The 22,590-nt window shown below is 41.1% G+C and overlaps 2 protein-coding genes across 5 annotated transcripts; both read right to left on the reverse strand.

The window, feature by feature from the left end:
- Positions 1–52: 52 nt before the first annotated feature.
- On the reverse strand, positions 53–12,278 carry ocrl (OCRL inositol polyphosphate-5-phosphatase). 4 transcript variants are annotated; one of them, XM_068715083.1, is made up of 20 exons: positions 12,194–12,278; positions 11,219–11,413; positions 10,884–11,118; positions 10,549–10,722; positions 10,354–10,455; positions 10,127–10,241; positions 9,815–9,931; positions 9,513–9,694; positions 9,262–9,373; positions 8,394–8,503; positions 7,964–8,099; positions 7,740–7,850; positions 7,371–7,536; positions 6,878–7,113; positions 6,203–6,226; positions 4,656–4,775; positions 3,541–3,625; positions 3,110–3,237; positions 2,683–2,794; positions 53–2,067 (listed from the first exon to the last, which is right to left on the reverse strand). In XM_068715083.1, the coding sequence occupies exons 2-20, from the start codon at positions 11,382–11,384 to the stop codon at positions 1,943–1,945; spliced, it is 2,556 nt and encodes an 851-aa protein (XP_068571184.1). In that variant the 5' UTR covers positions 11,385–11,413; positions 12,194–12,278; the 3' UTR covers positions 53–1,942. The 4 variants fall into 4 exon arrangements, with proteins under 4 accessions (XP_068571184.1, XP_068571185.1, XP_068571187.1 ...); XM_068715084.1 differs by lacking the exon at positions 6,203–6,226; XM_068715085.1 differs by lacking the exons at positions 53–2,067; positions 2,683–2,794; positions 3,110–3,237; positions 3,541–3,625 and adding an exon at positions 6,541–6,689 and having other exon boundaries at positions 4,718–4,775.
- Positions 12,279–16,468: 4,190 nt separating this feature from the next.
- On the reverse strand, positions 16,469–20,828 carry si:ch73-335m24.2 (protein eva-1 homolog C). The gene is given in 9 exon segments (XM_068715088.1): positions 16,469–17,836; positions 18,145–18,225; positions 18,313–18,384; positions 18,462–18,605; positions 18,819–18,971; positions 19,281–19,404; positions 19,504–19,709; positions 20,734–20,804; positions 20,806–20,828. Coding segments are annotated over 9 exon segments (1,260 nt in total). The 3' UTR covers positions 16,469–17,450.
- Positions 20,829–22,590: the final 1,762 nt, after the last annotated feature.

Below are 22,590 nucleotides of genomic sequence, written 5' to 3' on the forward strand. Positions count from 1 at the left end.
GCAGCAAAGCGGTCAATAAAAAAGACGGAGTTTAATGGAAAAAAAACAAAAACAGCTTTAGACAGTTTTATTTCTGTTAAATAAATTAAAAGCACCAAAAATCTGTGGAAAACATGGTGCGAGTGTTTCCTCACGTACCTTTAAATGTACCTTAATTTTTATGAACAGATTGTGACAAAACTGAAGACAAAGAAGCACAACGGATCCACACAGATGCATCAGCCGGTGGGATAAGACAACACTTGAAATTGGAGGTTATTGATTATATTGATTCTGTGTTTAACACAATGAGGACAGCATAAAGACAAAATGAAAAAAATAAGTGGCTATTGTAAAATGTCTCTCTCAAATCTGACTCACCAGGAACTCTTCATTCAGGGTCAAAGCTCGGCTTGATGAAAACAATCAGAATTTAGTGTATTGATGGCAATCGGGCAGAAAAAACAAGAATAGAGCAACTTCAGCCCAACAGGCATTTCTATAAGTGCCATGACTGTCAGTGTTGTAACATTACATAATGTTCTCACAATGGCCTCCGAACATTAAATCCTCAGAAGCTCAAAGGGGAATTAATGTCATACATGCGAATATTTGTGTCGACTGGGAGAACTACTGCTGATATCTCTAAAACTGTAAAAGAGGAAAAACTTTTAAAGAGGAAATGATACAGCAGAAGTTCCTTATTTCAATGACAATGACATGTTTCGCAACAGTGACTACAGAATGTCCTCAGTGGCACAAAGACTGTCTCCTGCAGAGTAATGATCCGCTACATTGTGCACACAGAAAGAGCCGCAGCACCTTAAGCGATCTGGATTTACCATTAAGAACACAACGGCTGTGGCATTAAGATGTGGCAGAAGTGAGTGAAAAGGACATGTAAACAAACACAGACACCAACAGCACCACCTTCATGACAAACAGGACAAACTGCAGACACCACCACAGATTTGCGCCACCATACCGACAGTAAAGTACCCATGAAACAGGGAAACGATCACTATTTACATCATTTAAGACATCAAGAACCATGGAGGGAGACTCCTCACTTGATTCTGGTTAACCAGGAAGTTAGTGTGTTAACATACTTGTTTTGTAACTCGAGAGGAACTGGCAAAAAACCGAGACGTAAGGCTCACGGCTGGAGTTACACAGAAACAGCAAACATTCACGACACAGAGTTTTCAATAATGGGATGATAAAAAAAAAAACAAGCAATGAATATCTTAAAACCAAAAAATAAACCATATTATAGTAGAAACCAGAAACCGTTCAGATGGTGAACAAGAACAAAATATATATAAATAACAGTTAAAATACAATGAATATGGTAACAAATAGTTCTTGAAGATATCTATGATATTGTCCCCTCAGTTAAAACGGATGATTGTCATGATTTATCTAAAGCTTAAACATTCTTAGTGATTCAGTTCCACAATTATCCCATTTTTCTAACGATTTGCTTTATGCTTTATACTAGTATTCAGTCTACGTCCTAAAACTTCAGTAAATCTCCTTTTCTTTAGTGTAATTGATCTACGGATACATAGTGTTTTCACATTATTACCACTCACTGTTCAGGGGTTGTTTTGGCATGATCACCTCCACTAAGAAGTGTCAGCTGAGGACGAGGACGACTCTACTCCGGAGACACGGGGCCTTAAGGTCATAAGAAAGTGCGTAGGCATCAGTTGAAACCTATCCCAAGTGCTTCCCAATCCAGCGAGGGGTCATTCTGTGATACGACACTCGGTGAAATCACCACAGTTTCAGTGAAGTCGCGAGTTCCTCTAGCTTGAGAGTTTGTGAAAAGGTAGGGTGCAAAACAGCTGCACTGGTCTCCGATAGATGACTAAATACCATGTAAATCAGGTCCAACGGTAAGGCAGGTTGGGAATCAACTCCAAACCCGACCAACGAGGTGAGGTACCATCGGTCTCGGTTACTCCTCGTCTCCCGCCATGAGGAAACCCAGGATGAAGTCGATGGCTTTCTGCCGGTCGTGTGGCGTCTGCCTGGCCATCAGCTTGGGAGGGGGACGGATGAGGAGGCTGGCAAAGAGTGTCGCTACAATAAAAAGAGCAGGACAACAAGGTCAAGAAAAGACACGTCTATGTAGTCAAATAAAATAAAACAGTTTTCCTTGTTCTGTACTACCAGCAGTGTGAACACAATAATACACCATCAAAACAGTCATGTCCCTGTAGCCAACCCTTGTGGTTTGTCAGGATATTTAGCTGAATACCATAAGGATGATGGGTAAAAGTCCTGACTGACAGAAAATCAAAAAGTAATGAGAGTAAATCATATCCCTGTTTAAATGCCTTTAAACAGGGTACAGTACATTAGTCTGAACTCTGCACTCTAAAGACTAACATATCATCTCAAGCAATGGGTACCATTATATACGTGTTTTTATTGTAGATTCAATTTAATACTGGCACAAAAGTGCAGTATTTTGTGTAAACATTTACATAAAATAATAATAGTCACACTGGCTTATGGGGATTGATGTCGTTACCCGATTCCTCGTATTCGTGGGATAAACACAACAAACCATTTATACTACAATGGTCTTGTTGTGCTATGTTGTTCCAATTGATCTGAGACCGATACGCATTAGAAACATTAAGCTGGCTGTTCGTGTAGTGAGCATTAAGGTAGGAGGTTTCCACTTCATACCTATTAGGCTGGCCGTCAGGTTGTTGTTGTGCGAGTGCTTGAGAAGCTCCTTCAGAAAAGCCATTAAGTAGCGAAACACGTTGCGGTGAGCTCGGGGCAACTGGGAGATTAACTGTCAATTGTCACAAGTAGAGAAAGGTTAGTCATACACATTACTGTATTCAGTACAGGACATAGAAACATCCTGGGATAATGCTGAGCCAAGACATAGCCTTTCTACACGTACCTATACAGCTGCATTAAAATAAGCAATGCCTAACTGGTGAACATCGTACAGATAACTACACGGTATGTTAAAGGAATAGTTTGGATCTTTTTAAGTGGGATCGTATGAGTGTACATACTGTAAACCTACAGTAGATGGTGGTAGGAGTAAAAGCACAGAAGCTAAGCAAAGTAATGACGGGGAACTGGAGCATCACTGCACCTGTTTGCAGAGGCGGCTGTCGTGAGCGCAGTCCAGGCACCGCTGGTAGAGTTCATAACACACCACTGGCTCTGGCAAGGCCTCCAAGAAGATCAGCAGAGCCTCAGCGACAGAGTGGTTACAACCCGCTACATGAACAGTTCAGGAAGAACAAGCAAATACGGAGCGCTATGAACATACTGAGAGGAAGGGTCCCTCCAACAAGGTCACGTGATTACTACTATTATTGTTGTTATTAATATTGTCATAATAATGCTAATAACAGTGACAAGGATCCTCAAGATGAAGACAACAGGACCAATGAGATAATTGAGTTAGCATGAACGTATGTGTCTTATTGCCGCTCTGTGTCTTATATTTTATGCGCCGTTTGGCATTTCCGTGATTGCAGGACTGGGTCTTGGGGGGACCGGCTCCATAAACAAGGATACAGATGGAGTCTGGGATGCTGGTGTCCAGACAGTCGATGATGCTCTGCAGCTCCTCTTGTAGTCCTGGTGTCTGGAACAAGTCCTCCTGGGAGACGCACAGAGACAAACACAGAACATTTAAGAACAGTTCCCACAAGAACCTCTGTGCACAATCAGTATGAGTATATGCTGTGTTCGTTATGTAGTTATTGTGTCACGCACATACAAATCACCCAACATTAAGAAAAGTGAGGCCTGTAAATCATCATATAATGAGGTCTAAAAACATGAAATGAACTTCATCTTTAGTGTTACATAAATCACCTTTTCTCTTCAGGGAGACCAATAAACCGGTTTGTTTCTGCAACTAATGCTAATGTGCCTGAACGTAACGTACAGAGACCTTCATAAGGCTCCATGCTGTACTGTTTGTCATCAGGTTTGTAACATTAAAAAAGCATATTTCTTTGAATATAAGGAACCATTTTCTCTTAGGATCACGATGATTACACTGCAACAACTTTTTTTTTTTAAATAAACAAATCAATCACGCAAAACAATTCCCCTCACTAACCCAGTGGTGATTTTGCAAAATGTTCCAATTAAAAAATTGCTACAAAAAATGGATACTGTGATATTATCTGGGATATTATCACGTTATAGCATATGGGCCTTTCCTTGGTCTTTAAGGAGGATTACATGAAAGTGAGACAGTTAATAGACCATTGTCAACAAAAAAATTCAATAAACTACATCCCTCAAATTCATGGTCTTATCAACTCTCATGATAGACATCAGTTGAGGTTGCAGTATCTTATCAGTTGCGGCCAGTATTTAACCAGTTGACACACAAGTTAGTATTTTATGAGTTGTAGTGAGTATTTTATGAGTAGTAGTGAGTATTTTATCAGTTGTAGTGAGTATTTTATCAGATAAAGTGAGTATTTTATCAGTTGTAGTGAGTATTTTATCAGATAAAGTGAGTATTTTATCAGTTGTAGTGAGTATTTTATCAGATAAAGTGAGTATTTTATCAGTTGTAGTGAGTATTTTATCAGATATAGTGAGTATTTTATCAGTTGTAGTGAGTATTTTATCAGATAAAGTGAGTATTTTATCAGTTGTAGCCCTCTCACCTGATCACAGGACCGGGTGAAGAGATGGTTGACAAGAATCCAGACTTCTTTGGGGATCTTTAGAGGTTTGTCCTCGGTACTTGCACCATCCACCATCAGGAAACTCATCTTTGACTTTTCCTGATGAGAGACAACACAGTCACGTTACTGTGTACTAACAAATAGTAGCAGTGACACCAATATTCCCCCATTTATGTATTCCAAGAAAATGATTGAAATCATGACATTATTCCCATGCTGTGTGATTCATCGAGACTTGTAGAGTGACTGCACATGATCTTCTCATCAATTAGGGATGGAGTAGGAGGTAAAGTGAGGTCAGGATTATTTCTAGGGTCTGGAATCTCAAATGAAGGAGAGCCATTTAAAGAAAAAAAGGTCTGGATATCACATTCTTTTTGTCACTGCAAATGGATTCCCGAGACTCAAGACAGACGTCCAAAAATAACCACAGCTATTGAGGCTGCACAGAGATGCAGAGGAAACTGGAGTGGACCTTTAACGGGGAACGATGCTAACATGTATAGTGAATGGAATATTCTGTAAATTGTCTTAACAGCTAAAGCTTCTACTGTGAACATTCAGGGTATTTACAGTCTGGTGAATCTTCCAGAGGGGATTCAAAGCCAAGAATGCTTCAATATAAATGTATATATTGTTACATTGTTAGGAAACGAAAGACTAAGTGGATATCTGTTTACTCGTGCAGCTACTCAGTTTCACTGATCAGTAACTAGTTATGAAATGGAAGAGGAGACATTTGTTCAGCTCAAACACTCCTATGAAGCCAGATGCTAATACTTCTTCTCATTAGCTTTACTCATGTGTACGGGGGGGGGGGGCAGTCAGGGTGACCTGCTGTGAAATGGGGTTTGGTGTGATTGCGTGTCTTGAGTTTCATTGGACTGGTGTACTCTGTCCTCAATGGGCCGGGGGAGATTTAAGGGGTGACTGATCCACGCACACAGATTATAACTAAGCTGGCAGGGTCTGCTCTATGATTGCCTTTAGGGTTAACAAGTGTTTTTCCGCTTGTCAGCGCTTGTAGAGAGTATGCACCGATTCCATTTTCTGATTAGCTAGTGAAGCCACTTTTTAAAATCAACCTAAGGACAGAAAATATTGGAGCCGATATTGACTGCACGTTAAAGGAACAGTCCAACATTTGAGTGAGTACGTTACTTACCATCGTTGGTTTAACACAGGACAAACCTCTCATCTAATTCTCAGATATAAAGTACATTTTAAAAAATGTGAAACTATTCCTTTACTTCCTGATCGTTTCCTGCGTAACAATTTTACGCATAAATGTATTTCTACTACAGTATGTGAATCTTTATGGTTAAAGTTGGACATTAACAGGGTGTAGTCCACACTGGGGCGTTTGCTGATATCACTTCCTCACATGAATGATTCAAATAATAATAGAACCACTTTATCTTTACGACACGAGCGACCGAGGAAGGTCAATAAAGTGTCATAAAGCTAAACGGTAACATTGACCTTGATTTCCCCGATAGCGGATCACTATTGAGCTAATATTTTACCTTTTCCATGTAGCTGTCCTCTCCCTGAGCAAGAAGTCAGCCCACAACCACAGTGAAGAGTTGGAAAGGAATGATCAAGGCAATTAGAGGCGATGAAAGGAAACAAAAGAAGAAAGAACAAAGCAGATCGAAGAAGTATGCATGAACACAGAATCACAAGATATGATTATGGATTGTTCTTGAATAAATCATTGATCAAATCCACCAGGCCAGTAGGAAAATGGAATAGTTCAAATAGAAATAAAAGGAGTACTGAATGATAGTATAATCCTAAGAAAATCAGATTAAGTCAAACATGAATGTGGTGAAGACCAGAGGAGTCTATTTATGGACCTAACCTGAGTCAGTTGTCCCTGTTCTTTAGGAGCTCCAGTCCTATGTTTTTGCCACTTCCTCGTTCCCTTGGCCTCTTTTGGCCAGAAATATACAGGTTGAGACATTCTTTTTGCGCTCCAAATATAGTTCTCTCTCTGTGACCGGGTTTAGCCTGAGGGAATGAACAAACTCTCACATGTCTGCTCAGGTTTCAGGTGGTGAATAGCTACAGAGTGAGGCACAGCCATCTATCCTATGTTTCCTCAATCAGAGCTTCAACTAACCCGAGGAAAATAATGCGTCTCTGTTCACTAATCCTATCACTTTTAACATGTATGATTGGGTTTCCCTTTCCCTCACCAGGTCAATTAGTTTGGTGATGGGGATCTCTCTGATGGGCTTCTTCATCCGGCACAGAGTCTCCAGCGAGGTGCCAAAGCAGCTGGGCTGGTAGGTGCCGGAGATGGTGATGAAGTAGTCCTTGCCACGGTCCAGATGGAGCACCAGAATGTCCTCGATGGTGTCCTCTCCAGAGTTCAGCAGCGTGACGGAGTCTTTACTGACGTATATCTCCAGATAGATCTCCAAGATCTCATCTGTTCAGGAGGATAAGTCAGGGTTTTAATGAAACAGTTAAAAAACGGTGAATGGAACGCTCCTCCACAATAGTCGTATGACACCATTACAGCGGCACATATGGCAGTACAATTCCTGAAGAAATACAGCTAAATTTATAATCTGCCTTTTACATTTCATCACCAATGACTGAAACCCGACATGATCACGGATCTAAAAGTCAAGGTAACGAGACTAAGAACAATCAAAATAGAAAAGGGGAGTTATTCAGACTTACTCGGCTCGAGGAATCCGTCGCTTGGCTCGGCACGGAGCCACGGCTTGCAATACTGCGAGTCATTGAGTTTGGGGATGAAGGCAAAGTGACAGGGGACCTGCCCGTCATTCGTTATTTGGAAACGCTCCTTCTGAAGCTGCCGGAATTTCACATTACCAAATGCAAACTGCATAACGGGGAAAAGAGAAGCAACGTTAACAACAGATTCACCAGAAACTGGATCCTCCTAATCTGTGGATAAATTAGATAAAGCTACACTGTTTATCAGGTTATCAGTGATTAGTGCCTGAGATGATGTCATTGAGGAAGGAACTGAAGACAGATTCTCAGTATAATGAGTGCATGTGTACGAGAGGACTTTATTTTTACCTCTCTCTTGTCCAGAGTTACGGATGGAAGGAAATCATTCTCCATTCGGTCCATCGCCCGAACAATCTCCTCAAACACCTTTTTGTGGCGCTGCTCATTTACCACCTTCACCTGTACAAAAACACACAGGTTTTATTCAGCAGAATTAACAGCAGAACCGTGCATGTTTGACCAAAAACCAGTCAGTCAGTTGCCATGTTATATTTGATAACATGGCTTCTTACCCCGACACTGAAGACAGCGCTGACAGGCTTGTGGTCACTAGTTTGCAGCTCCATGTGACTTCGATATTTGAGCTGCTTGACATTGTTTCCTCTCCACAGGATTCTGTCACACCAAGCCGGGACTCGACACTTCCCACTGCAGGAAACAGCCACAGGTTCAGAGGCAAAGTTACGGGTCAGACATCAGACATCTCAGACACACACACACACACACACACACACACACACACACACACACACACACACACACACACACACACAGCTCACTCTGTATTAGTGTAACGATAAAGCTGGAAAAAGCTTCCTTACTGGCAAAATTGAATCGGGATTCCAAAGAAAAAAAAAAGAAAACTGAGGACAAGTTGACAGTAGCGATAGAAAGCCAGGAGTAAGTTTGAGAGTCAAATCATGAAAAAAGAAAAATGGATACCTTGAGTCCCATCGATCCGTTTTGGGGTCGTACTTGTATGTGGGGATGAAGTTGATCTCTCCCTCCATGAAGTCTGTGAAGGCTCTCTTTGTCTGCCTCTGAATGTTTAACTACACAAAATTGGCAACATTTCAAAGTATTATTTGGTGAATGAGTGTTTAGTTTATAACAAGCACTTACCAACTCAAATTTCTCAGAAAAAATCTGATTATTTTGCACTTAAGTTCTAAATAAAATGAGAAAGAAGTGCATTTTATTTTTTCAATATTTAATTTGAAAAAGGACAGGAGTATACAAAGTAGGCTTTACGATGTGGTTATTTCATATAGACTATGTATTTATTAAATTACCAGAAAACATCCTTGACCTATATCATAATAGATTATTTGAAGAAAATATAGTAAATCGTTAAATGAATGGAAACCAGTTTTAAAAACAGCAAAACATCAGTTTAGAATCTCTCACACAACTCTTGCAGTATAATAAAAAGTCTCATTTATCCAGTCGTACAACTCAAACTACACCAACTACTTCCCAAACATGCATCTTCAAAAGATCCTACCATTTATAACACTTACGCCACTACCGCCCCAGCTTGCACAAGCACGCATGAGGATAAACGAGACTTGGATTAAACTGCACGAGTCGTGCGAGAGTTAGTGAATGGATTTTTGATGCGTTGTTAAAGCTGGCTTCCATTTACTTCAATTCATCAACGATTTATTCCGTTTTCAGATTATTTGTTCACTGTGGAGGCATGCATTCAAAGGCAAAGAAGGAAACTGTAGCTTATTGTGGAGACAGAAGCAATAGTGCTAAAAGTTGTCTGTGTTTTTAAAGATAAAAAGATCTTTCAACACTCTCTTACCTGATCAACCTCCTGAAGCTTCTTTAGCTCATTCTGAGAAATGAGCTGTTTGACCTCAGCAGAGTCGTACAAGAACAGACGATAGTTTAAATCCCCGAGCCAGATCACTACACTGAAACACAAAGGACACAGAGATAGTTCACATTGTAAACAAACCCTCAAACTCATGATGCAAGCACAACCAATGAGTGTAAAATCTGCACATTACACATTAGTTCAACACTCTGGACATGAATGAGTGAGGATCTCACTCATGCTTGACGATGCTGAGAGGGGGGTGGTCCAGTAAGTGGAAGGTCATGCGGGCACAGATGTCTTTATAGTCCTGGTTGCGGCGCTCAAAGTCTTCCACGTGTGCCGCTAGATGGGAGTTGACGATGCAGAAGCTAGTGTTGTGGAAAACAAACCTCACTGCCACACCTCCTTTGTTTCCCTGAAAGAATTACATTTCACTTATTTTTCTGCTGCACAAAACACATGGTACATTTATCCCTTGGTTGTTTATCACTATGTGTATCTTGAGGCAGTGTGGTAAGTGTAGTGTTGAACAAACCATTTTTCCCATGATTCCTGTCCCCACATGCTCTGCAGCCACTTCCTTTATATGATTCTTGTGAATCTTTTTGACAAAAACCACGAGCATCATCCCAACAAGACGTATGATTCGGACCTGTAGACATAAAGAAAAAGCAAGTTAGCACATTTTCAATCTTGTGGTTGGTTGGACGATATGCTTTTGTCCAACCAAGTTCTAAATGGTCGGACAATTACTGGTGTTACTCTGATAAGACGAAAAGCACTTCTTTACAATCTTCGGGGCCGGGGAGGATGACATATAGTATAAAGTAGACTTCTCTCTACTCACCCTCTTGTACTTGGCTTTTCGGTGCAAGCTCCTCTCCATTGCTTCCACCCACAGCTGTTCCTTGGACGAGTCCATGTAGAAGAAAGCTTCAGTGCTCAAGTCCAATTCTTGAAAACTAGAGTCATAAACCAAGTCACCATATTATTGGATGCTTTCAAGCAAGAGCAGAGGACGACGTGCATTACTTCATGGTCAGAAAACGTCCCGTGTGATAAATTCTCACTGACCCCAGAGCATAAATATCCGGAGGTTCTGCGTCACAGCAGAGCCACGGCTCAAGGCTGCTGTCTGGAGCCTGGCCGTTCACGTTCCAAGTACCTGTGAAAAACCTAAAGAAACAAAAAAAAAAACAGTAGTTATGCACAGCTCTAAACTAAAATCGAAAAAACAAACAATAAACAGAATGAAGACGGCCCTCTCACCTGAAGGTCTGGATGTCCACATACTCATTCTCCTTCTTACCCAGGCGGTGTTTGATGAGGTATTCTCTTTGTCCTGCCTGGCTGGAGAACATGGCCTGTCTCATGCTGTTGGTGGTGGGGCTGTCGCCCCAAGACGTCGGCCTGTCCGGGCTGTCATACCCGGCCCTAAAACTACTGGAATGGGAAAAAGTAAGAATTATTTAGCACCGGATAGATTCCACTTTGGGATAATGAGCCAGTTATAAAATACAAACAGTTTTAACCGATGTCAACTATTTTTAGCCGGTTTCCAGTGCTTCCTGTAAACCTGATAAGATGTCATGGTGTCAACTTACTCTGGTCTGGAGTTGTCTTTGGCCTGTAGGGAGACAGCTCTGTCTTTAGGGATGGGTGGAGGAGGCAGAGGATTGGATGGAGCGTAGGAGGCTTTGCGCGGAGGTAGAGGGGGAACCGGAGGAGGATCCCTGACAGCAACTATGCGATTCTGGTGGTTCTTCTTTTCCTCCACTTTGTGAGCGTGATTGAAGTTGTCCTCAAAGCCAAAGTCTAAGGCAAGTGATTGAACTGGATCTTCAGAAACAGTAGAACAGTAAAACCAGAGGATTAATCATTTATGCTTTCTTTACCGTTGTATTTGCCTAAATGTAAACACAGTGTATTTGTATATTACCTGTGTTGGTCTGGTTTGTTGACCTGCTATTGTTGAGGTTGGGAGGCAGTGCATTGGTAGATCTGGGTGGGTTGTCTCCGGAGCCCACAGAGTTCGCTGGCTTGTTTGCTCTTTGCGGTGGGATGGGGACTTGACCTCTCAGGACCGTCGGTGCAAGGGGCTCCATCGCTTTGGGTTTCGTGAGTTTGGATTGAACTGAAAAAAAATGTAAACAGCGCTGTCAGAAGGAAGCACACAGTGATCAACACTCAAATACAACCTTGCTCAAACAGAAGGAGCACGTTTCCAGAGATCATTTTAAGACACAAAATAAACAATAAAATGTACAATAGCTTGCCAAAGATAAACCTTTGACTTTGCTTCAGTAAAGTCATATCCTGCTTTGGCTGACATCACGGAATGTAAACATTAACGCAATTAAAAATAAACCAACACCCAGAAGAGCAACGCTGTCATAACACAACATAGATTATCTCAGCTGATAAGTGGCGTGTTGATATAAAGACTGAAGAGGACACAGAGCTACTGTAGCACTACTGATTACTATAGGATGAATAATAACAGCTGATTAACTACTTCTATAGGACTGCTGTGTTATGTCAGTATTTGTGTTCCTCACTTTCCCTTTCAGTTGTACATCTTTTAAAACGTTTCATGATATAAGAATATATTTTTCCCTTACACCATAAATTCAGTTTGATAATTAATCGTCTTTTACTGGAATCATATTTCCATGAGCTGCATGGCTAAAAATAATATGTAAGAATTCAAGCATAGTCACGTACGTCTTAGGCACCTTTAAAAAGGTCAATCTGATTATTAAAAAGTGACTCTCTCCACTAGTGTGTGGGTGACGAGTATACACAGGAAATCAGCGAGTGGTATAATCCACCCACGGTGAATAAATGTTAGATGGGCAATTAAATAATTAATCATCCAACTGCTCTAAAGTCCTGACAGACAGTGACGTCTTACCTTGTTGCTGAGCACTTATCACCTGGGCTAAGAAAGTCTGAGAACGATCATCGTCCTCGAGTTCCAACAGCAGCTCTGGAGCCCGTTCTCCTTTGATTCGTATCCTAACGCCGGCTTGAGAGGGTTACAGAAAACACAGACACTTACACACATGTTGACGCCTTAGAAATGCAGACAAAGCAAAGTGATTTAATAGTGAACCAACTCAGCATTCTCTCAGAGAGCCCTGGTAACCCACGACCAGCGTCTGCTGCTAAATAAAGGACATTTGGCTGAAGGCGTGCTCTAAAAATGGGGCTGTGTTGCAATAAATGCCATGTTTCCCACAATACAGGCCCATTTTATTATTGCCAGCTTGCATGGAGTTCCAAAAACAACATATTTTCTGCATAGAAACAAAACGGAAGTTTAATCTGAAGAGAGGTAAAACGTACTTACAAGCTACTGAGAAGTTGATAAGAAGCGACTCTTCAGCCTCTGAAATGAAAGAGGAAAGAGAGATTAAACGGTGCCCATGCAGTTCAAAGGTGAAGTAAACCAAAAGGTGTTATAAAGTATTTCAACAGGCTCAAGTTGTCGTCGGTTGATTTTGACATTTTGTCCTTCCAAGTGCAGAGGAAATGCTCCTTGGACTTTCAGACCACTGTGACGTGACCCTGAGTAAACAGTAACACTATTATGCACCACTACGGTTAAAGAATGTGAGGCGAGGATCAACTCTAACTAAAGAGCTTGAAGCAGCTGGCGACTTAAACGTATTGAACATTTGATTCTACTTAGCAGTAAATACTGTGAATTTGATATTAAGGAAAAAAGAAGCCGCATACCTCGCACAATTTCAAAATGACCGTTGATGGGTATCGACAGCTGAGCCACTGGACGAGACACAACAGCATCAGGGGTGGCCAACACACCCAATCTGGATGAGAGCAGCACAGAGTCACACTTAACATCAGCTCCGTCATGTTTAATATGATTTAAGATTATCAATAAAATCATGTAACACACAAAGCATATGCAGACGGTCTGCAGCTATTTTACTTTTATTCTCACAACAGCCATTTTCATTGCAATTAAAAGGGTTTCATGCCCTGAACATTTGTAATGCAACATGGGTAAATGTACAATTAGGGTTAGATCACAATCATGAAGGGATTAAACTGTGAATTTAAGATTTACAAAAATCTGAAATGCACATGCACACATGCAAAAGTCTCCTTTAAGTTAAATTTGCAGTCCAGTTGCTTTAGTTGAGTAAGTATAAGAAAGCAATTAACTAACAAGCGTACTGCTTCAGTCCAGTGCAGCAACCTGGCACACATTCAGAGAAGCCGAGCTTTGAGTCATTGAATAATGAACATAAGTATCTTCAAATCTCCGATGTGGTTTAATGTAGGCGAGGTCACATTTCACTCTCTAACAATGGCTGACTAATTGCCAGGATCAGCGCAGCTTGCTGTGCACTGCCCACACTTCCTCTCCACTTCACAATGAGTCCGATTGCTGTTGAAGAGAGGAAAGTGAGTCAGCTCTGCTGTGTCAGAGGAACTCACAGTTGTCCAGAATCTGCAAGGAACCCTTTGATGTCGCAAGCTAACGGACCCGTTTAAGAGCATGGACGAAATAACAGAAACACCACAAAACGGTAGCTCTGAATTAGAGATGGTGTTGTTAAACTCATGGCGGTTTTAATTTGAGACCGTCAGATATGCTGCTGCAACTCAATGTTTATTTTGAGACCTCACTATCGTTCACAGTTTCTATTATCTATACTATATCTATTTCAGGCGCCTCACGTCTTTAAAATAGATATCTTTACACTTGTATCATATCTGCAAGTGACAATGTCTTCTGAAGTATGAATTGTTGCAAATAAAATAGTTTTTAAAATCCCAACACTAAACGCAAAACACAGGAAAAAATATACTATACTTAATGAGAGGTTTAATTATCAGCACTAATATACAGCCTCAAAGATGAACATAAAACACAGATTCAGATCAGATTAACTTAGTGTTTCCTGTAGGGTTGTTGCATTGTAATGTGCTTCTTCTCTTATTTTGATAACCTTGTGATAACGTCATGTTCCATACCGATTCCAGAAATGTCAACAAATGTCACTTTCGCAGGTTTTTCGCAGTTGAGTGTGTGTGTGTGTGTGTGTGTGTGTGTGTGGTTTTAACAGTCAGCTGAGGATGAAGTTCGGGTGCCCATGTGAGTCTCATTACGGTCGAGGACTAAGTGGAGGAATTCTGGATAGTGAGCTGACTGCTGGTCGGGGTAATTGCTTTCTCCCTCACTATAGCTGTTCCACGCCACAACCTGCTACAAACACAAACGGCGCTGATCATTTAAAAACACCCACAACATTCCCTTTCACAAAACAACTGCTGAAGCTGCCAAGACCCGGGTTAAAACACGCTCAAATGCACTTCGTATGTAATGCCAATTGCCATAAAATCTATTCATTTCATAAGAAAAGCCAACCAACCCTAACACACAATCAAATCGTAGAGTAAAAATCATCTTGACGCTATGAGGGTACACACCTTTTTGATAAAACAGACTGTATTTTGAACCATCTTCATGCGAGTTAAATAGCACATTAAAACCTGCCCATAAGACAAATAGCAAGTGTCTACCTTCTAACACACCAAGTTGTAAAAACTTGGGATTTCATCAGAATAAAGCAAAAGCTATAGTGGAAGCAGCAGACGAACTTCTAAATCCTCAAGGTGTTCAGAGCTCCTTCGAAACCTGCGGCATCTCACTAGATCCACCTTCTAGCTGACAGAAACACATTGATATTTAGTCATCAGGTTGTCTGATACTTACTTAAACTGTCCCCTGCACTCAATTAGTGACAGTAGTCTGGGCTCCTTCTGGCCAGCCCTCAGCTCCTGAACTTTCACAGTGTGAGCATCACAATCAAGGAATTATTTGGATGAGAATGGCGCTTGGACATCACAAGCACCGAGTTGTTATTTTAATTACCCTCAGACAGACAGACAGACAGACGGACAGACAGACAGACCTCACTGCCATGTTAAGCCGGTAAATTAGTATGCGTGTGGTTAGATTGAAGATACTCAGAGGTGATGATCTTTGTTAGAAGAAGCCATGCTTATTGAACAATCAGAGGCACATTTATGTGACAGAGGAAAAAAAGAGATGGTGGCCAAGTTGGTTAGTGGCAGCCAATTAACCATTAACCCGAAATGAATCATGGCTAACAGTATTCTGCTCAAGAACAATATGGTTACCTTAAAATGAGACTAGTTATATTGGTGTGGTTACTAGTGAACTGAATTACAAGTAGGCTGTAACGTTAGTTATACGATAACCAGAGGAATTAACTCGTATGAGTTAACAGCAACCGCTAGCTAAAGTTATTTAACACAGTCAACGCATCTTATTATCAACTAAAGCTAATTGTCAAGTTAGCCGAATGGCTAACGTAACTAACATTACCTGACGTCAAAGCTAACGTTAGCCAACGAGCTAATGAAAACTGGAACTGAAAAACACACTCGTACACAAAATGTAACTTAATTCAAAAAGGATATTGCCAAGCACTCCTCGTCGCATATCCCCAAAAACGACTCCATTCTTACCGATAGATGTTAAATAGCAACAATTATCATTGGCTAGCGACTTTGTGTTGATTCAGTCCAGACACGCAGAGAGAGAAAGTTAAATCTCCGCCCGGTGCGGTGGCGGCCTTCCGGAATGACAGCTGTTTGATGCTAATGCTAACCGCTTGTTAGCCAGCTGTGGTTGTTGCTGCTGCTGGATGTGGACACGAATGTTCATTAGAGTCGGGAAGTCACAATATCCCGCTTAGTGATCGCCATTCTTCAAAAGCCTTCAAGTGTCGTGGTTCTTTTCTGTGTCAGGCAACAGGCTGGACAGACTAGACTACATAGCTGATGGGTTGTGGCTGATTTAAGCTAAGTTAGCCATTTAACGATACAGTAGAGTTTACCAAGTGGACTCCCTCCCTCTTCTGTTCCTCATCTTAATTTCTAGCGGCGGATGGCAAGAAGTTTAAGATATATAACGCCACCTTCTGCCTCGGAGGGTGGACCAGAAACACAAAGATGCTTCTCAGGCCTATCGATACAAAAGAAAACCTGCAATGTCATGTGGTAAATTCATAATTATGTCCATGTCAGAGATGCACTAAATCTGTGTCTTCTTTTGGGGGGTTGGGATTAGCTTGCTGCAGGTGGTGGAATGTAACATTTAAGTGAAGGATTGTAATTTAAGGTGCTTTTACTTGACATACGTCGATTTTATTTTCATGTCACTTCTGATTCAGAACATTTCAGAGGGTAATGTTGTGAATCAACTAATTTCACTACAGTTGTTTGACAGCTTTAGTTGCTTCACAATTTAATATTTTTGCACATTAAACATCAAGAGAGGTTATCAAAAAATAATGCTTTGTTTTAATTATCCAACAGTACATACACCTGAATCTATTAGTCGATTAATCAATTATTAGATTGACAGAAAATTAATTAACAACCATTTTAACAGTTGTTTTAGTAAATTTTCATGCAAGAAACACAGACTGTATATAAGAAGGTGAAAGCATTTCATGGTTCCACCTTTACAAATGTGAGTATTTGTTTCTTTTTTGGATGAATTTAATTAATTTTTTTATAATTTTGGGGTTTGTACTAAAATAAGGATTGTGAAGATGTCACTTTGGGCTCTGGGATGACATTTCTCACAATTTTCACCAAATTTACCAAGCAATCTATCGATTACTCAAGAAAATAATCACCAGATTAATACATCATGAAAACAATCATTAGTTGCAATCCTATACAAAACAGATATTGCAATTTGATTTAGGATCCAGAATTGTCAAATCATTTTCTCCTAATCGTTTCAGCCGTACTTGTACATTTTCAGGTTTTTAATGTACAGTATGATGTGCTATTTTTTACATTTTACATGACATCCAAGGACCGAAACGAATGAAGGCAGAGCATTATTTGAGGCAGAATCTGAAACTGAATTTATACAACAATGAATTTAAAGAACATATTGTGTAATGTTAATCTTAATAACGATTGTAATTAATCTAACACCTTAGGACTTTGTATATTTCACTCTTTATTGTTTAGAGTCATTTTACCATGATTGAAAATACATGGATAAGTAAACTGAATGTGTGTAATTTCAGTCCACAACTTTAATCATAGCAGAAGGATGCTTTCGAAGGAGTTTCACACATAAATGTTTCTCAATTGTTATAGGTTTTAATCTTGTGAATGGCGTAAGGGCTGGAGTCTCGATGTGGCCAAATGTCTCCGTTGGGCTGATCCCTCGTCTGTTCCACGTCTCGATCAACCATCTCTACAGTCAAGGTGGAAGGACTGAGGGTTTCTGTCGTGCGGTAGGATTGTGTGAGGTGACGGAAGGACGACGTGTCTGAGATGTCATCGTCAAAGAGGTCCTCCATGAGCTCCTTGCTCTGTCTGTGAGATGCCTTCAACTCTTCCTTCAGGTCAGAAACCAGGTCTTTAACGTCCCTCACTAATGTGGACCGTATACCGAACAGGCAGAGCAGGAACACCAGACCAGCACAGATGCCAGAGACAAAGTACAGAGCAACTCGCTCTGGGAAATCTGGAAGAGACCGAGGCATGCGATGATCATGGATCAAACTAAGTTCCAAATGTGGCACAAAACAGAAAATTCAGTTGTTAAATATCTTGGATTGCATTACTGCTTACAATTTACCAAAGCATGCCCTACGTTTTTACATTATTGATGCACATAATTTCCCAAGCAACCACTAATTCCATGTCCTTTCAGTACTGTGTGAAAATCAACGCGCTAAAACACCGGTATGGCCCTTTATTTATGAGCTACAACAACGATAAGAAATGTACATGCAACCCTTGCCTGATGTTTACAGACATCAGCGCACATACCCAATATTTTTTCAATGATCTCCAGAGAGTTGGTTAAGAGCACGTTTTGAGGCCTGTAGGTGGGGCCAGTGTACCATCCACCTGCAGGTGAGAGGGGTCTGGGCTCAGACGCCAGTCAAAGTCTGCTGCATGCAACAAAACCTGTGAATATTGTCTGCTTACTCTCACCATGTGTGTAGTCTGAGATCATGAAAGGATCCGTTGACCCTCGCCCCACATCCTCCAAGAGATACCGGGGCACTGAATAGAAAATTTAAGATATTTACATAATGCGGCAAACCATGTCACAAGCAGTTTAAACCCGGTTTGTCACTTACCACAAGTGTAGGAGACTCGCAGGTGTTTCCTGGTGCCGGGGAAGCAGGGGTCCCCGAAGATTTGAGTATCGGCCACTAATGAGCAGTTTTCTCTGCCGTGACACCTGCGTGACACTTTCCTCAGAGCCGATGGTGACAAACACTCTGGAATAAATGAAGTCAAGTAAAATGAGTAATGCGTTCATTATAAGAAATCAGTCAATTGTTGCAACATTAGGCTCTGGTTTTCAAATCTAACCTCTAATATATACAAATAAATAAATAAGGCACACAAATGATTCTCCACTGTGTCTATAGAACTGATATTTGTTCCACATTTTTGCCACTAGATGACTCTTAAGCGCCCTGTGTTCAGACCCATGTCGGTGTGTGATCCAGGTTCCTGAGGGCAGTAAGGACTGCCATGCAGCAGGTGTCCAAACGTGGCCGAGTAGATCGCCAGCACAGTTTGGTTTTTACACATCAGCCTCAGGCGCTCATTTTCACACACCAGCCTTGTGCGGTGGTGCTCTGAAAAGCAGATGGCATGTACACACGATTACAGAAAGAAGTATTTTGATAAACATCTAGTAAAGACAGTGTGATCTGGATGCAAGTCCCAAATGACTTTGAGTTGGGATTGTTTTGTCAAACTGCCATTTCAAATTTTTTAGACTGAACTTCCGTGCTTCACTAAAATGGTAGATATTAATTTGAAGTATGTTTGAACACACAATTCTAGTTGCTTAATACTTTCAATTCAGCAACATAAGTGATCTGATTGATATGCTGGCATCCAGACCACTGTTTCCACATGAGTATAGGACCATAGCGACACACCTGGTCTGCACTTGTAGGCGACTAGAAGGTACTTGCTGGTGAGAGGACAGGGGTCCTGCCCAAACACTGGACTGAAAACAGGGATGTGACAGATCTGCCGATCCTGGCACTCTGACTCCACTTTCTGCAAGCAAAGTGTGTGTCATCTACAGTGTGGGTCGCGACAGCCTTTTACTAAAACACGGACTTGATTTCACATTTGTCTCACTCTGATTTTATTTACCTCGATGGCAACCGGGGAAGTGCATTCGTTATCCTCCTCCACAGTCGTGTTTGTGTTTGCAGAGGGACATAAATGCTGATTAGGAACACGTCGTCCATAGAAAGCTGAGAGGACGACAACAGACGTCCTCGAGGGACACTCAATGACGAGCGTGTCTCCTTCACAAGCGTGAGCCGTGTGGTTCTTCAGTATGTTGTGAAGATAAACTGAAAAAGAACACAAGGTGATGCGAATTTCACTTCAAGTGGGAGATTCTTTTTAAGTTAGTTACAATACACAAGTGGAAAAAATAGTGCTAAATGTATGATGCTTATTAAAACAGAAGCTAAGCAGAATGACTTAAATGACTGATGACTCTTATTACTAAAGAATACATAATTTAGAAGCCCTTCAACAATCTTATTAGATGCTTTTTTTAGTCCTTGCAGTTCGGCCCTGGTTCTCGACTGGGTGTCGTCCCAGTCACTGGGTGTAGCTCTCCATCACAATGTTTGGACTATGACTACACTTCAAACATACAAGACAACAGCGCACAGTGAGTCAAGTCTCCCCACCCATGTGTGCATCCCGTACTCGGCCCCCTGTGTGTGTGTGTGTGTGTGTGTGTGTGTGTGTGTGTGTGTGTGTGTGTGTGTGTGTGTGTGTGTGTGTGTGTGTGTGTGTGTGTGTGTGTGTGTGTGTGTGTGTGTGTGTGTGTGTGTGTGTGTACATGAGGCAGTGTGAAGCTTCAGGGAGCAAATGAGAGGCAGTACCAGGCGCTCACTCACAATGAACTATTATTAGGCCCCTCAGAGCCTGCAGCCACACAAAAAAATGGAAACCTCTGCTGAGGTCAGTTAGAGAGATCCAATGCTCACATTAGATTTGTCTGAGAGAAAACCACCTTTGACTTGACTTTGTCTGAACATAATCACTGTGGCCATAATGTCATCCATCATATGGTGATGTTGTATGTTGTTGTCGCAAGTCAAAACAACTCAGCTGTAGTTTATTTAGTGCTTTGGGAGTATCTATTCTGTGATCTAAGTTTAGGAGCCTCTTCACCCTGATTCTGGTCTTTCAGGATGAGTTGCACCAGCTGTTTAGAAAGCAGGATGTGAAGATGATATTAAGGGATTCTTATTGTCTATCAGAAGCTTCCTTTGCAGTCACAGTTCACAGCTGAAAAATAACCAGTTAGCATTTTTACTTTCTCCTGAAAAAGAAGTTATAGACATGAAAAACACTTACAAGACAAATCGGGAGCCGAATGTGCGGTGTGAATCTTCAGAGCCGAAATAAGAGATAAGAACAAGCAGTAACTCCATGGCACTGCCATTGTGCATATCCTGCATGACAGACCTCAGGGTTTTGTTGTAATGAGTTGTTGTGCGATTGACTGTCTGGGAGAGAGCGGTCTGTAGGTCAATGATGCCATTGTGTTTACAAGACACAGCCGCCCCCCTGTAGCAATAATACAAAAAAAATCACAGTTGACTGCAGTTGATATCTTTTTTTTTTTTTTTGCTCAACTATAAGGACAAAGTTCAAAGAAATAGTTTTGGGAATGCACTTAGTTGCTTTATTTCAGATTGTTCAATCAGAGGATTAATACCATTTTCATGGTCAGTGTGATAAGTAAGGAGCTCAGGAGCTGCAGCTGGGAGGCTGTTAACTTATTTTAGCATAAAGACTCGAAGCAAGGGGAAACAGTTAGCCTTCTTCTGTCCAATTCTCTAAAATATGCCTACCGACATCCCTAAGGCTCAATTATTAACATGTTATATGTATATGTAATTTGTTTAAACCGAACACAAAGAGAAATGCAAAAAATCACGTTTTAATGGAAAAGTACCTATTTGTAGATTCATGGTTGAAGTTATGTTTTTGAGCCGTTTCTTAATGAACCTCAGTTCAAACACCCACTCAGCACTTCTGTGCAGTGTCACCGGCTATAGAGCTATTTGCCAAATACGGCTGGTGATCAGAGGTTTTTAGTATATGTCTCTACGGGTACAGTGGCACCAAACCTGGCAACCTCTGGGGCGAAAAGACTCCAGGAAGTCACTGCGCTCTACTGTTGTTTGCTAAGAAATAGTTTCAGCACATTGTATATGTCTATGTATGGTCGTGTACAAGATGAAACATGGAAGTTTGTCTTCTTTTAAGTCCAGTTCAGGCTAGTTATCTCCCCCTGCTGCTAGTCTTTATGCTAAGCTAGGCTATTCCCGTCTAACTTCATACTTGACTCACAGACAAAGAGCGTAGTATTAATCTTTTCGTCTAAATCTTCCCCCGAAAAAATAAATGATTAACGTCTATGTCCAGAACTTAGCTTTTTATATACAGACAGAAAAAGACAGTCACGTTGAATCCTTCAGACCAGCAGACGCTCACTGGCATGTTAATATTCTGTTTGCACAATAAAATCTTGACCTTACGTGTGTGTATGAGTGTGTGTGTGTGTGTGTGTGTGTAATGGCAAAATCAAGACTCATTCTCTTGGACTGGGTTGTCAACAGTGAGGGTCCTGTTTATGGAGATAAGCCACTTGTTTCCAGGAGGTCACTTCCAGCTGCTGTGTGTGTCCAGTGGAGATATGTGTATCTCTCCATGAGGTTTCCTATCTTTTTGTCTGTGGAAGAGGAAGTGAAAGGTCATTTTTTTTTCCAGAAACACTCAGGAAATCTCTCCTGTTGAATGTCCTCTCCATGTAGCCACAATCAGTCGGTTCCAGTTTACTATAAAAGCTGTGATTTTAACCCTTTGTTTCCTCTCTTACTCAACCCTGCGTGTTACAACTGTTGTCATACCAACCAAACATTGACACATAAGTCCTGTGAAGTCATTCACCCGTTCTAACTTTGACTTAATCAGCGATTGCAGCCACTTGTAATGGTGAATCAAAATTTATATCTGAATGGCACTTCAGTCATTTATCACACAAGCTCCAACAAACACTCCCTGCATGGAGGCGGAGTGGACGGAATAATGGAGGCTGAGAAGGCCACGTTTTTAATCAGGTGCATAAGTAAGAGCGACACTCCCACCTTACACTCCAGTGAAATTCCATTCACCTCCCATTGAATGTGTCAATAAAGAGACTAA

Source organism: Cebidichthys violaceus, unplaced genomic scaffold (assembly GCF_023349555.1).
Source record: "Cebidichthys violaceus isolate CVI_PGR_0920_01 unplaced genomic scaffold, fCebVio1.0.p SCAF_2, whole genome shotgun sequence".
Taxonomy (NCBI): domain Eukaryota; kingdom Metazoa; phylum Chordata; class Actinopteri; order Perciformes; family Stichaeidae; genus Cebidichthys; species Cebidichthys violaceus.